The sequence below is a fragment of the Oncorhynchus masou genome, chromosome 28 (genome assembly GCF_036934945.1).
Source record: "Oncorhynchus masou masou isolate Uvic2021 chromosome 28, UVic_Omas_1.1, whole genome shotgun sequence".
Classification (NCBI taxonomy): Eukaryota; Metazoa; Chordata; class Actinopteri; order Salmoniformes; family Salmonidae; genus Oncorhynchus; species Oncorhynchus masou.
The window spans coordinates 18860461-18876143 of record NC_088239.1 but is presented as its reverse complement, the minus strand read 5'-3'; the positions used below and the strand labels follow the sequence as shown (position 1 = coordinate 18876143).

At 42.3% G+C, this 15683-nt stretch overlaps 1 protein-coding gene across 2 annotated transcripts in view; it reads left to right on the top strand.

The window, feature by feature from the left end:
* The window catches only part of xylb (xylulokinase homolog (H. influenzae)), a 58985-nt gene that overhangs the window by 23833 nt on the left and 19469 nt on the right, over positions 1 to 15683 (top strand). For both annotated transcript variants that reach the window (XR_010452022.1, XM_064941473.1), the window contains exons 16-17: positions 5874 to 5932; positions 6981 to 7068. Coding sequence is in view for 1 of the 2 variants with exons in the window: in XM_064941473.1 (XP_064797545.1) it covers positions 5874 to 5932; positions 6981 to 7068 (147 nt within the window). In the remaining variant the exon portion in view is untranslated. The remainder of the gene's footprint in view (positions 1 to 5873; positions 5933 to 6980; positions 7069 to 15683) is intronic.

Sequence of the window (15683 nt, the reverse complement as noted above, 5' to 3'; positions counted from 1 at the left end):
TCATCCTCCACATACAACACCCGTTCTGCCACTCACATTCTGTTAAACGTCCCGAAAGCACACACTTCCCTGGGTCACTCCTCTTTTCAGTTTGCTGCAGCTAACAACTGGAACAAGCTGCAACAAACACTCAAACGGGATAGTTTTATCCCAATCTCTTCATTCAATGACTCAATCATGGACACTCTTAATGACAGTTGTGGCTGCTTTGCTTGATGTATTGTTGTCTTTACCTTCTTGCCCTTTGTGCTGATGTCTGTGCCCAATAATGTTTGTACCATGTGTTGTGCTGCTACCATGCTGTGTTGTCATGTGTTACTGTGTTGTCTCTCTTGTCATGGTGTGTGTTTTGTCCTATATTTATTATTATTCCCGTCCCCGCAGGAGGCCTTTTGCCTTTTGATTGGCCGTCATTGTAAATAAGAATTTGTTCTTAACTGACTTGCCTAGTTAAATAAAGGTTCAATTAAACAATTTAAAAACCTGCTAGTTGAACATCTCATTCCAAAATCATGGGCATTAATATGGAGTTAGTCCCCCCATGGCTTTTAACAACAGCCGCCACTCTTCTGGGAAGGCTTTCCACTAGATGTTGTAACATTGCTGCGTGAATTTGTTTCCATTCAGCCTTAAGAACATTAGTGAGGTTGGGCACTGATTTTGGGCGATTAGGACTGGCTCACAGTCGGGCGTTCCAATTCATCCCAAAGGTGTTCGATGGGGTTAAGGTCAGAGCTCTGTGCAGGCCAGTCAAGATCTTCCACACCGATCTCGACAAACCATTTCTAGACCTCGATTTATGTACGGGGGCATTGTCATGCGGGAACAGGAAAGGGCCTTCCTCAAACCGTTGCCACAAAGTTGGGAGCACAGAATCCTCTAGAATGCCATTGTATGCAGCGTTATATGTAGCGTTAAGATTTTACTTCACTGGAGCTAAGGGGCCTAGCCCGATCCATGGAAAACAGCCCCAGACCATTATTCCTCCTACATCAAACTTGACTGTTGGCACTATGCATTCGGGCAGGTAATGTTTTCCTGGCATCCGCCAAACCCAGATTGGTCCGTCGGACTGCCAGATAGTGAAGCGTAATTCATCACGCGTTTACACTGCGTCAGAGTCCAATGGTAGCGAGCTTTACACCACGCCAGCCGACGCTTGGCATTGTGCATGGTGATCTTAGGCTTGCGTGCGACTGCTTCGCCATCAAAACCCATTTCATGAAGCTCCCAACGAACAGTTTTGTGCTGAAGTTCGTGCTGAAGTTGGAACCTAGGACAGATGCGCTTTTTATGCGCTTCAGCACCCGGTGGTCCCGTTCTGTGAGCTTGTGTGGCCTGCCACTTCATGGCTGAGCCGCTGTTGCTCCTAGACATTTCCACTTCACAATAACAGCACTTACATTTGACCGGGGCAGCTCTAGCAGGGCAGAAATTTGACGAGCTGACTTGTTGGAAAGGTGGCATCCTATGACGGTGCCACGTTGAAAGTCACTGAGCTCGTCAATAAGGCCTTTATACTGCCAATATTTGTCTATGGTGATTGCATGGCTGGGTGCTTGAGTTTGTACACCTTTCAGTAATGGGTGTGGCTGAATTAGCCGAATCCACTCATTTGAAGGGGTGTCCACATACGTTTGTATATGTAGTGTCCATGCACAAGGAATGCAAGCGGCCTTCATGAATATTTGATGAATGCAGATCTATACAGTTAGATCTTAATCAGATCCCTATGTGGCGAGCAGAGAGGAGTAGAGCGGGTGTTATTTACATACAGTCACCACACAGGCAGGAGAGCAGCAGGCATATAGGTGGGGGAACCCAGTGCCCTGCAAATGCCAGACTTAGTAACACCCACTCTATGACAAGGGCCAAGGTCGTTCGTGTGTGTGTGTGTGTGTGTGTGTGAGAGAGACGGAGAGAGAGACTGTGTGTGTGTGTGTGTGTGTGTGTGTGTGTGTGTGTGTGTGTGTGTGTGTGTGAGAGAGACGGAGAGAGAGACTGTGTGTGTCTGTTTATGCAACAGTGTATTGATCTGTGAGAAGACCGGTGCAGTGATGCAGAGTGTAACATGCTAAGGAAATGGATGTGCCAATACCTCACTGACAGGACATGGGTGTTTTCTGGTTTATGCTGTACTTTACCTGACTGAGAGATGCACTATTCAACATGTTCTACCCAATGACGCCCCAGGTGTTCCAAGACATTGGTGAGGAATGATTGTAGAAAATGTCATTATAGATTTTAGACTACACTTTTCCTCATAGTGTTACGGTGCTTCTAGCAACCCCTTGTCATAGATAAGAAATGCGCATGAAGAAAAACGCAAATGTATCTTCGTTATAGCCTGACATCAAAACAGATTTTGCCAAGGATTCCGTATGGTGTAACCAGGCTTTCTCTCTTATGTAGTGGGGGAACATCACTATATCAAAACCCCTGCTGCTACTGTCATTTTAGACGCTTTTTGGCGCTTAGCCTATTTCCCTTCTCCCCCTCTCTCCATACTTTGAGTTGCTTTATTTTCTACACATCCGACCTTCAGTACATCTCGTCATTGAGGGAGGCAAAACAAAGCAACAAATCAATTGGGGAAGGCATACTGGGGATTCATTTCATTCAGATTGACACCCCAAGGCTAACATCGGCCGGCGTGACTGTTTTTAATAGTGTACACGGGAGAGCCAATTCCGTCTCACCACAGTATATATTATAATAATGCTCCAGTAAAACCACCTGAAACAAAGATTGCTGAACAAATTTCAATTTCACGCTGTTAACACGTTTCATGTGGAGCCTTATGGATATAAATATATATATATATATATATTGTGGTCATGTATTGCGTATTTGCATGAGTTTCGACACCCACGTGGGAAAGATGTCATGCAGTACAGGCTACTGTAGAAATGGTCCCACCATAAACGGAACATACAAGCTAATGAAGCCTTTCTAAGGCCTCTATAGATGTTTTAGAAATGATGCATAAGTCAATGTCATGCTATACAAAGGGTTGCAAACACTTGTGCCACATTTGACCAAGGAACAGATATTTCATAACACCCTTTGTGTAGTATAATCAATAGTGCTTAGGAAGATTTTATGAATGCTCTATAAAGCCTTTATGTGTTGTTGGACAGAGGAGTATGCTCCAGTAAGTCTTTGTGTGTTGTTGGACAGGGGAGTATGCTCCAGTAAGTCTTTATGTGTTGTTGGACAGAGGAGTATGCTCCAGTAAGTCTTTATGTGTTGTTGGACAGAGGAGTATGCTCCAGTAAGTCTTTATGTGTTGTTGGACAGAGGAGTATGCTCCAGTAAGTCTTTATATGTTGTTGGACAGAGGAGTATGCTCCAGTAAGTCTTTATGTGTTGTTGGACAGAGGAGTATGCTCCAGTAAGTCTTTATGTGTTGTTGGACAGAGGAGTATGCTCCAGTACGTCTTTATGTGTTGTTGGACAGAGGAGTATGCTCCAGTACGTCTTTATATGTTGTTGGACAGAGGAGTATGCTCCAGTAAGTTTTTGTGTGTTGTTGGACAGAGGAGTATGCTCCAGTAAGTCTTTGTGTGTTGTTGGACAGAGGAGTATGCTCCAGTAAGTTTTTGTGTGTTGTTGGACAGAGGAGTATGCTCCAGTAAGTTTTTGTGTGTTGTTGGACAGAGGAGTATGCTCCAGTAAGTTTTTGTGTGTTGTTGGACAGAGGAGTATGCTCCAGTAAGTCTTTGAGTGTTGTTGGACAGAGGAGTATGCTCCAGTAAGTTTTTGTGTGTTGTTGGACAGAGGAGTATACTCCAGTAAGGATCTCTTACTTAGTTTCTGGAGGTCTGTAGACTTTCACTCCAATTGCAATGAACCTACTACCATTCTACCCTGTTGTGATGAATCTTGCTTGAACTGGTATTGAATTAGCACTCTCTTTCATTTAGTATAGATTAGAAGATCACAATGCACGAGTGAAATACTGTAGACTCTGGAACAATAGACTGGAACAATTGATGAAATGTCTATTTGAGGCTCTGGGTCAACTATACAGATCCTATAGATGGGTTGGCTGACAACGCGCATCGTTGGGGCTGAAAGCCGTGTGATGTTATGATTATGAGCGGTCAGATAACTAAACAACAGTGACAAAAAGCTGCAATGTGGGGAATCTTAGGTGGCTCATTTCAGCTAGTTCTTGATACCAGCAACATAACAATGTTTTTGAGAGACAACAATTGCTCATTGTGCACATATACTTTACAGGTTGTCAACAATCTAAGCCAACCACTTCTGTTTTGCCGCTAAACAACCAACCCGTCTATGGAACCTTCCTGCAAAGATATTAGAAACGGAGGAGATAAGAATCTCAGCGTGAAATGTATGGAGAAATGCATAATGCTTTGCCCAGCAGAGTTTCCACAAAGCACGTTGTCATGCTGTGTCGCGCGGTTGCTAAGCTAATCGTCACGCAATACTTTCTAAAATTCAGGTTATGAGTCAAGAAGGGAATGACTCTTTTCACGGTGCAATACTGAAGTAACTTTTTTGTAGCACTTACGCAGCAGTAAGTAAACCTTACAAGTAAACCTGATATTTTACTTAATGTAAGGTTGAGCTTCTTCACGTAATTCGTTCTCATGTTGTGTTTTTGTGCTAGCGCCCAATTAACTCCTTGGAGAGATCTCCTTGTTGGAGTGTACCCAGAATACACTGGGCAGCCCATTGACGATATAGGGGCAACGTAGTTTCCCATCTCCTCAAAAGTGTCATCCTCATCTTCCAATTGACCCTTTGCTAAGCCCCCCATGGTTACTGTTGCAACCTCGGAGAACATGTCCCCCTTCTAACCACTGGCAAAATCCACTCACAATGATCTCAAACTGTTTTTAATACGCAATTACATTTAAATGAAACACAGACTACCCCTACTTAATCAGGAAACTCTTGGATATGTTGTGGTGGACTGTCATTGGAATTGCTTCACGGGAACCTGCTAAAATTGTTTGTAGTGTGGCTAGCCAGTGTCAGTATGTCGTCGAAGCTAGCTACAACCACTTTTGGAGTAAACTAGTGCTCTCAAATCCTTTTCTGATGACGACAGTAGATGGGAGTTGTATTAATAACATAGCTAGCTGACGTATATTAAGTGGCTAGCTAGCTAGCTTTAGCAATGTTTGGTGGTCAATGATGTCTGAGCTAGCAAACCATGTAACAAATTTATAATTTCAGATTCGAAAAATACTCCCAACAGGCTCTGCATTTTAGGAATCACGGTAGCAAGTACTCCTGTTGCACTGTTCAATTATTTAGCCATTAAAAAATAAATCATTATAATTAAGAAAATGATCCGTTTTTCCCACTTCCCTCAGTGCTTTCATGTGTTTCAAACATGAGTTTCAGCTTGCCTGAGGTGTCAGACTTGACAACAGTTGCTGTCAATTGGAGCTCTAGATTGGTTGGCCAAAATTCTGTGTCGGGGCTAAGAGGGTCCATTGGCCCATTATACTCTCCATGTTGGGGGAGAGAGAGAGGGAATGCGAGAGAAAGAGGGTTTATTGAACATGTTCTGATCTCACAAATAAATCACTGTTGGGAGCATATCAGTTGCGGACATTGTTTCATATTTTTCAGTATTCTCAGTTCTCTCTTGACACTTGTGAAGAGCTCTTTTGAGAGGCCAATTTCAAGTCGCATAAGAAAGTACAAAAATGCATGATAGTAGTATTTCAATTGCTTATGTTCAATAAACCCTCTTTCTCTCGCATTCCCTCTCTCTGCCTCTAAACTCAACATGCAGTCAAACATCAACGATTACTCACTGCTGCAGTAGCAAAACTTCTGTCATAAATGTCTCATCAGCGGTGTCACTGATGTCAGAATTCTCTCTTCAGTTCCAGGAACTCGAGTGCTGGCCACCGGAGGGGCTTCTTCTAACAAGGACATTCTGCAGGTTGGTGGTGTTGATAACCGTCTCATGTTTTTATAAACTCTCTTTTTGGCTTTTTCTATCCCCTACAAATGGTTTATTTATAACCCCTGTTTTTCAAAGGCGCTACTGTGTGGTTTGGATCAAAACACACACACACACAGTAGCTGATTACAGTATGTGTGCTGTCCTCAGGTTGCGGCGTGAAGCTAATGCCATCTGACTGCCATGTCTCCTGCAGGGCCACACAGCGGTGTTTGAGGCCTTGTGATTCGTGTAACCCCGGCTGACCTCTCTCTCCATACATTAGGCCCTGTGTGTGTTCTCATGGCCCCTTTGTTGTGCTCAGCCCAGCACACCCCATGCATTTACAATGTGCTCCCCCTCGAGCAAGACACTTGGCTACAGTCCCTTCACTATATTTGTGTGGGTGTTGTGGGCGGCATGCTCAGTTTCAATGATATTGACATGATGCAGTATTGGAAATGGAGCCATTAGAATGCGTTGCCATGCCAAGCCCCTGTGGAACAGACATTTGTTATGTATTCATATTCTCTCTGTGATGATGTTGTTACATGTTAGAAATATTTTGACGCTACAGATGTTTTGTTTGCCGTCTAATTATTTTTTTATTACAAAACATAATGTTGTATCGCTTCACGCTTTAACAAGGTTATTCCCTGATGAGTGGCAAGGTAATGAAATTAGAGCGCTGCAAAATTGTGTATGTTTTACACTCTAAGTGAGTGGAAATGGAATCAATCGGCCTCAAAACAGGAAACAATAACCATGAGGAAACTGTATGCTCTTTTGTTCCTTTGTTTCGTTTCTTGTTTCGAGTGAAAAGGATGAAAATGATAGCCTTCTATCCTCTCTGCAGTGTTTAGAGATCTTATTTAAGCCACCACTAACCTGTGTAAATACAGATACAATCCACAGTATAGAATTCAGTTCAGGTATGTGTCATTAGACATTGCTTTCTATATTACGGACAGTGACTCATCATGTAACATTTGCAGACAGTAATATTTCTAATAGCATGCGGTCCCATTCCTCTTCTCTCCATACTCAGGTGCTATCTGACGTGTTCGATGCTCCCGTGTACACCATTGACGTGGCCAACTCTGCCTGTCTAGGCTGTTGCTACAGGGCCCTGCAAGGTGAGTAAGACTAACATATACAACAGAGTTTCTCCAACGCTGACCCCGGAGAGCTGCGATACTGGGTGTGCAGGTTTTTGTTCCAGCCCAGCACCAAGACCCCTGCTTTAAATCATCAACTAATCTTGGTCTTTGGTCTGAACCATAATAGCGGTTTCAGCTGGTGTTACTGCAGGGCTAGAACAAAAGACTGCGCTTGCAGTAGCTCTCCAGGACCGGAGTTGAAGAACACTGCTATAGGAACCCTTATGGAGATACATGTACAGAGTGACTCATGCTGTTATTCAATATAATTTCCTCCTTACTTTGTTCCTTTGTCCTTTGGTATATTAGCATTATTTTGTGTTCAGCCGATTCCTCCATCTGATGGAGTTTAGAGGGCACCCATGTTGGATATGTTTATGCTGGACATTAAAAGGATGTCCAGTTATTCACTCACATGTTCATCTGGAAGTGTACTAGATTAAGACAAATGAAAACATTTTCCTCAGTGAATTCTCTTGAACTTTGACACTTCAAAGGCTTAAGCCAGCATGGAACCGGCATACAGAAAAGATAAAGCGGTTAATAATTCTAAGAGCCAATTTTATTTTTATTTTTTTGCAGCATCAAATAATCTGAAGAAGTCTTTGCTTCTAAGTGTAAAATAAACAATGTGGGCATTTCAAACACTAGGCAGGGCTATATCATAGAAGCTGCATTCAAACAGTAAGACAAATGTGTGCATTTCATTGAATAATTGGATTGATGTTCTGTTTGTGCAGCTGACAGATTTTGTCATAATAATCAATTGATTAGTCTGATTCATGGGGATTTTTGGGCATTAATTTTGTCATCTGGAAGTTTGATCAATGGGATCGATTGGCTCTCATTGCCCCATTATCATAAAGATGAAATGGTATTTCCTTCCCCAAAATCGAATGTATGTACAGTAGCAGACCTGGGTTCAAATAATAGTTGTTGTTTCAAATACACTAGCTGCTCTTGATTGAGCTCACCTGAGGAAATGGACCCAATGGAATATTCCCAAAAGTTCAAACCCCGCCCATCTGGCACTCCAGACAGGCACAATCAAATACTCAACGTAGATTAAAGACAAGTACTATTTGAATCCATGTCTGAATCATCTGACGTACAGCAGGAAAGAGAAAAGACAGTCAACACTTAGTAATCCTTTGTCAGTTGGTCACAGCATTTAAATGTCAGCGAGAGGAATTTAATGTCTTAGCATTTAATAAATGGCATTGAATCGATGGCTTTTTAGAGGTTAGCACTCCTTAATTAGGCTTTAATTATTATTTTATTATGCATACTTGTTTTGCGGTCTCACCTTTCACCAATGTTTTCCCGGTTTCCATAAACACTGCTTATGTGCCTCAAATACCTTTTAATGGAAGTCAAAACTCGCAAGTGGAATGCATCCGCTTGGTTGTTTTCCCTTCCATTGTGTGAGTGTGTTTTCCTCAGAACGTTCATGTATAATCATGCATTCACATCGATCGTCAATTATACTTAATGAAAGCCTATTAATGTTTCAACCAGACTTGGATGGGTTGTATTATTATTTGTTTTTTCCAATACTTTGGGTCTTTGATTGAGTCTGCCTAGAGTGCCGGATGGGCAGGGTTTGCACTTTTAAGATGATTCCATTGGTTCGGTCATACCAGGCAAGCTTAATCGAGCGCAGCTAAAGTACGAAAGAAAGTGAATACCATCTGAACCCAGGTGTGGTTTCAATGTACCAATCCACAGTGTGAGGCAATTACAACACTGCCCAAAGATCTAGCTCGTGTTACAATGGCCAAAACACGAAACAATTCAACACTGAAGGCTTGAATCTCCTCATTAGCGATACTCTATATAGAGATTATGAATGAGGGAGGAAGATATATGATTTATGAGTAGCTTAGAGGCAGATAGACAAAACAGTATAACAAAGCCAGAGAAATGTACGGCATGTGTTTGATTAATCAGGCCTTTTGCTTCACCACCAGTCTAATCATTAGATCTTGTCATAAGTTGCTCATAAAAAAAGAATGCCTGCGGAGATGATGTTGACGAGAGCTCATCTCTTCACACTGTTAATTAAACAATAAAGAATGAAGTGTCTCTGCGTCCTCCCCTCCCCCACTTCGCAAACACCAGGCCCTGAGCGAAGCAATACATGGTCTGGTGGGAACAGAGACAGAGCTGCTGTTCTAGGGCCTACGACGACAACCAAAGTCCATTTTCATTGCATGCAGTGCTCAGTTTGAATCGCTTGACATTGTTTATTATATTCCAGAGGCGGGAAGCAGGGTGGGGGTGGAGGGTCTGAATCTGGGGGATAGTGGTTGGGTCGAGCAGGGGGGGGGGGGGGGGTAAATGTGCTTCTCCAGTGTAATTTCTATTCTGAGTGATCTCATTAATATTAGTATTTCTGTCATGTTTTAGGGTGACGGGGGAGACAGTTCCTGTATGTTGTTGACAGGCCGGGCTTTTTGGCCTCATTTTAGATTCCACGGCAGGGACCGAGGCTTAGAAACTAACCAATAAATACGTCTCTAAAATGTAGCCCGGATGGAACCTGACTTCATTCAATAAGTCTGCCAAGACCAATTGCCTCCTCGTCTTCGGGACGGTTGAAATGAAGCACTCTGTCTTTTTTGGCAGAAACACATGCGAGTGCATGTGTGTGCGCGCACACACACACACACACACACACACACACACAAATGAAGCCTATCGAGCGGAGAAAGGAATTGTTCTATGCCGTGTTTTGGCTTGAGTCAAATGTTGGATGTCGTGCCACAGTTTCTCAGCCATGGCTCACTAGGTACAGCTAAGTAAATACATGGATTTTTGATTACCAGCCTATGAGTGAACTGGGTCTGGGGCTTGGATAAGTAGCACTTAAGCACAGCAGGCCTCCATAATTCTTGCATAAATGTCATGTGACTTGCAACATAAATATTGACTTAACGAAGCATTCACCCCAATTTTCATTGACCCACTTAGCCATCCACATTGAATCATGTAAACTAACTGATGTAGAATAATACTATATATGTATGATGCATATACTGGCCCATAAAATACACCACAGCAATATTTCCATCTTGCCTTCCTTACTTAACTACAAATGTCAAACAAATTTGACATACGTATTTGATGTTTTTCCTTTCATAAGTGACATATTATTTGGAGATTGCGTTGTCAGATCTGAGCTGAAAATGTCCGTTTCAATGATGGAAGCGAAAATAAATTGAGTCTGGAAAGCCACAGTGATTATGGCATTGTTCTACACAGCCTAGACCACGATACGTTAAGACAATATCCCTGCACCCAATAACCTGGCGTCAAATGTCAAGAGCATTCAGAGTCAACAGATATCGTAGAGACAAGCTATTCGACTCCTGCAGAAAAGGTCAGCGGTGCCATAATGTCTTACGCAAGCGACCGCTGACATCGTGACCAATTTAGACCCGAAACCTTTCTTCCTTACACCTTCACTGAACTTAAACACAAACTATAGAGCTGCTTCTCTTCATATAGTGTCCTTCAGAAACACTGAACTTAAACACTAACTATAGAGCTTCTTCTCTTCATACAGTGTCCTTCAGAAACACTGAACTTAAACACTAACTATAGAGCTTCTTCTCTTCATACAGTGTCCTTCAGAAACACTGAACTTAAACACTATACACCTTCTCGTCACAGTGTTCCTTCAGAAACACTGAACTTAAACACTATACAGCTTCTCTTCAAACAGTATCCTTCAGAAACACTGAGCTTAAATATTATACACCTTTTCGTCACGCAGTGTTCCTTCAGAAACAATGAGCTTAAACACTAACTATACAGCTTCTCTTCAAACAGTGTCCTTCAGAAACACTGAGCTTAAACACTATACACCTTCTCGTCACACAGTGTTCCTTCAGAAACACTGAGCTTAACCACTGAGCTTGGGCTCCCGAGTGGCGCAGCGGTCTAAGGCCCTGCATCTTAGTACTAGAGGCGTCACTACAGACCCTGGTTCGATTCAAGGCTGTATCACAATCGGCCGTGATTGTGACTCCCAAAGGCTGACGCACAATTGGCCCAGTGTCGTCCGGGTTAGGGTTTGGCCGGGGTTGGCCGTCATTGTAAATAAGAATTTGTTCTTAACTAACTTGCCTCGTAAAATAAAGGTTAAAAAACAACAACAACAAAAAACACTATGTAGCTGCTTCACACAGCGTCCTTCAGAAACACTGAACTTAAACACTTTACAGCTTCTCTTCAGTGTCCTTCAGAAACACAGCTTAAACACTATACAGCTTCTCTTCACACAGTGTCCTTCAGAAACACTTTACAGCTTCTCTTCACAGTGTCCTTCAGAAACACTGAGCTTAAACACTATACAGCTTCTCTTCACACAGTGTCCTTCAGAAACACTGAGCTTGCAATCATATTACAAGCTTTCTTATCCATTTATATGCAGATGATAGTTTTAGCTGGCCCCTCCCTGGATTCTGTGTTAAACTCTCTACAACAAAGCTTTCTTAGTGTCCAACAATCTTTCTCTGCCCTACAAAATAAAGGTCATGTGGTTCGGTAAGAAGAATGCCCCCCTCTCCCCACCGTTGTGATTACTACCTCTGAGGGTTTAGAGCTTGAGGTAGTCAGTCACCTTATACAAGTACTTGGGAGTATAACTAGACGGTACACTGTACTTCTCTCAGCACATATCCAAGCTGCAGGCTAAAGTTAAATCTAGACTTGGTTTCCTCCAACATAATCTCTCCTCTTTCACCCCAGCTGCCAAACTAACCCTGATTCAGATGACCATCCTACCCTTGCTAGATTAAGGAGACGTAATTCATAGATCGGTAGGTTAGGGTGCTCTCGAAGAGCTAGATGTTCTTTACCATCCATTTACCATCAGATTTGCCACCAATGCTCCTTATAGGACACATCACTGCACTCTATACTCCTCTGTAAACTGGTCATCTCTGTATACTTGGCACAAGATCCACCGGTTGATGCTTATTTATAAAACCCTTTTAGGCCTCACCCCCCCCTGTCTGAGATACCTACTGCAGCCCTCATCCTCCACATACAACACCTGTTCTGCCAGTCACATTCTGTTAAATGTCCCGAAAGCACACACCTCCCTGGGCCGCTTCTCTTTTCAGGTTGCGGCTGCTAGCGACTAGAACGAGCTACACAAAGCACTAAAACTGGACAGTTTTATCTCCATCTCTACATTCAAAGACTCAATCATGGACACTCTTACTGACAGTTGTGGCTGCTTCGCCTGATGTATTGTTGTCTCTACCTTCTTGCCCTTTGTGCTGTTGTCTGTGCTTAACAATGTTTTGTGCTGCTACCATATTGTGCTACCATATTGTCCGTATTGTGCAGTGTCACTACCGTGTTGTTGTCATGTTGTGTTGCTACCATGCTGTGTTGTCTTAGTTCTCTCTTTATAATAATGTCTCTCGTGTCATGATCTGTTTTTTGTTCAACATTTAATTTTTTTATAAAAAGCCCCTGTTCCCGCAGGAGGCCTTTTGCCTCTTGGTAGTCCGTCATTGTAAATAAGAATTTGTTCTTAATTGACTTGCCTCATTAAATATAGGTAACAAATATTTAATAAAATGACATGTGGTCGAAGCGACCTAACCTTTTCCTTGATGATTCCCTATTGATGTTTTAGCATTTATTCAAAGCTATCTATCATGACACAATGCGAGAACCAGATGCAGATGGTGGGAGTCTTACAATATTTATTAATCCAATAGGGGAAGGCAAGAGACTTGTTGTGGACAGGCAAAAGGGTCAAAACCAGTTGAGAGTTTAAAAGGTACTGAAGGGCAGGCAGAATCAAGGTCAGGCCAGGCAGGATGATCAGGCAGGCGGGAAAGAAGTCTAGAGTCAGGCAGGGGTCAAAACCAGGAGGACTATCAAAAAGAGAATAGCAAAAGGAGTACGGGAAAACACGCTGGATGACTTGACTAACATACAAGACAACCTGGTACAGAGAGTAAGGAAACGCAGGTATAAATACAATGGGGAAACAAGCGACACCTGGAGGGGGTGGAGACAATAATGAGGACAGGTGAAATTGATCAGGGTGTGACACTATGTGTGTAATCGTATGTATGGAGGTGGGATATTTTGCTTCAAGCACTTGAAATGTAATTCTCATTTTTCGGATGTGAAGCAATATATCCCACCTCCTAGAATAAATGTTTCCATACATACGATTACACACACAAACAAGCACACATAATATACATACATACATACATACATACATGCATGCATGCATATATGTATACATACAGTAGTAGTCAAAAGCTTGGACACGCCTACTCATTCAAGGGTTTTACTTAATTTTTACTATTTTCTACATTGTAGAATAATAGTGAAGACATCAAAACTATGAAAGAACATATATGGAATCATGTAGTAACCAAAACAGTGTTGCCACATATGCTGAGCACTTGTTGGCTGCTTTTCCTTCACTCTGAGGTCCAACACATCCAAAACCACCTCAATTGGGTTGAGGTCGGGTGATTGTCGAGGCCAGGTCATTTGATGCAGCACTCCATCACGCTCCTTCTTGGTCAAATAGCCCCTACACAGCCTGGGGGCGTGTTGGGTCATTGTCCTGTTGAAAAACAAATGATAGTCCCACTAAGTGCAAATCAGATGGAATGGCATATCACTGCAGAATAAATAAATCACAGACAGTGTCACCAGCAAAGCACTCCCACACCATCACACCTCCTTCTACGAGCTTCATGGTGGGAACCACACATACAGAGATTTTTCCGTTTATCTTCTCTGCATCTCACAAAGACATGGCGGTTGTAACCAAAAATCTAAAATGGTCTAATGTCCAGTAGTGGTTTCTTTGCAGCAATTCAACCATGAAGGCCTGATTCACACAGTCTCGTCTGAACAGTTGATGTTGAGATGTGTCTGTTACTTGAACTCTGTGGAACATTTATTTGGACTGCAATTTCTGAGGCTAATGAGCTTATCCTCTGCAGTAGAGGTAACTCTGTGACTTCATTTCCCGTGGTGGTCCTCATGAGAGTGACTACATGATTCCATATGTGTTATTTAATAGTTTTGATGTCTTCACTGTTATTCTACAATGTAGAACATTTAGAAATAAAGAAAAACCCTTGAATGAGTAAATGTATCCAAACTTTTGACTGGTACTGTACATACAGTTGAAATCAGAAGTTTACATACACTTAGGTTGGAGTTATTGAAACTATTTTGTCAACCACACAATTTTCTTATTAACAAACTATAGTTTTGGCAAGTCGGTTAGGTCATCTACTTTGTGCATGACACAAGTAATTTTTCCAACAATTGTTTACAGACAGATTACTTAACTTATAATTCACTGTATATACAGTTGATGTCGGAAGTTTACATACACCTTAGCCAAATATATTTAAGTTTACATACGCTCAATTAGTATTTGGTAGCATTGCCTTTAAATTGTTTAACTTGGGTCAAACATTTCAGCAAGCCTTCCACAAGCTTCCAACAATAAGTTGTGTGACTTTTGGCCCATTCATCCTGACAGAGCTGGTGTAACTGAGTCAGGTTTGTAGGCCTCATTGCTCACACACTTTCAGTTCTGCCTCCCGTCAGGGCTTTGTGATGGCCACTCCAATACCTTGACTTTGTTGTCCATTTTGCCACAACTTTTGGAAGTATGCTTGAGGTCATTGTCCATTTGGAAGACCCATTTGCGACCAAGCTTTAACTTCCTGACTGATGTCTTGATGTTGCTTCAATATATCCAAATCAGTTTCCTGCCTCATGATACCATCTATTTTGTGAAGTGCAACAGTCACTATTGCAGCAAAGCACCCCACAACATGATGCTGCCACCCCCGTACTTCACAGTTGGGATGGTGTTCTTCGGCTTGTAAGCTTCCCCCTTTTTCCTCTAAACATAACAATGGTTATTATGGCCAAACAGTTCTATTTTTGTTTCATCAGACCAGAGGACATTTCTCAAAAAAGTAAAATATTTGTCCCCATGTGCAGTTGCCAACCGTAGTCTGGCTTTTATATGGCGGTTTTGGAGCAGTGGCTTCTTCCTTGCTGAGCGGCATTCCAGGTTATGTCGATATAGGACTCCTTTTACTGTGGATATAGATACTTTTGTACCTGTTTCCTCCAGCATCTTCACAAGGTCCTTTGCTGTTGTTCTGGGATTGATTTGCACTTTTCGCACCAAAGTACATTCATCTCTAGGAGACAGAATGCGTCTCCTTCCTGAGCGGTATGGCGGCTGTGTGGTCCCATGGTGTTTATACTTGCATACTATTGTTTGTACAGATGAACGTGGTACCTTCAGGCGTTTGGAAATTGCTCCCAAGTATGAGCCAGACTTGTGGAGGTCTACAATTCTTTTTCAGGTCTTGGCTGATTTCTTTTGATTTTCCCATGATGTCAAGCAAAGAGGCACTGAGTTTGAAGGTAGGCCTTGAAGTACATCCACAGGTACACCTCCAATTGACTCAAATGGTGTCAATTAGCCTATCAGAAGCTTCTAAAGCCGTGAAATAATTTTCTGGAATTTTCAAAGTTGTTTACAGGCACAGTCAATTTAATGT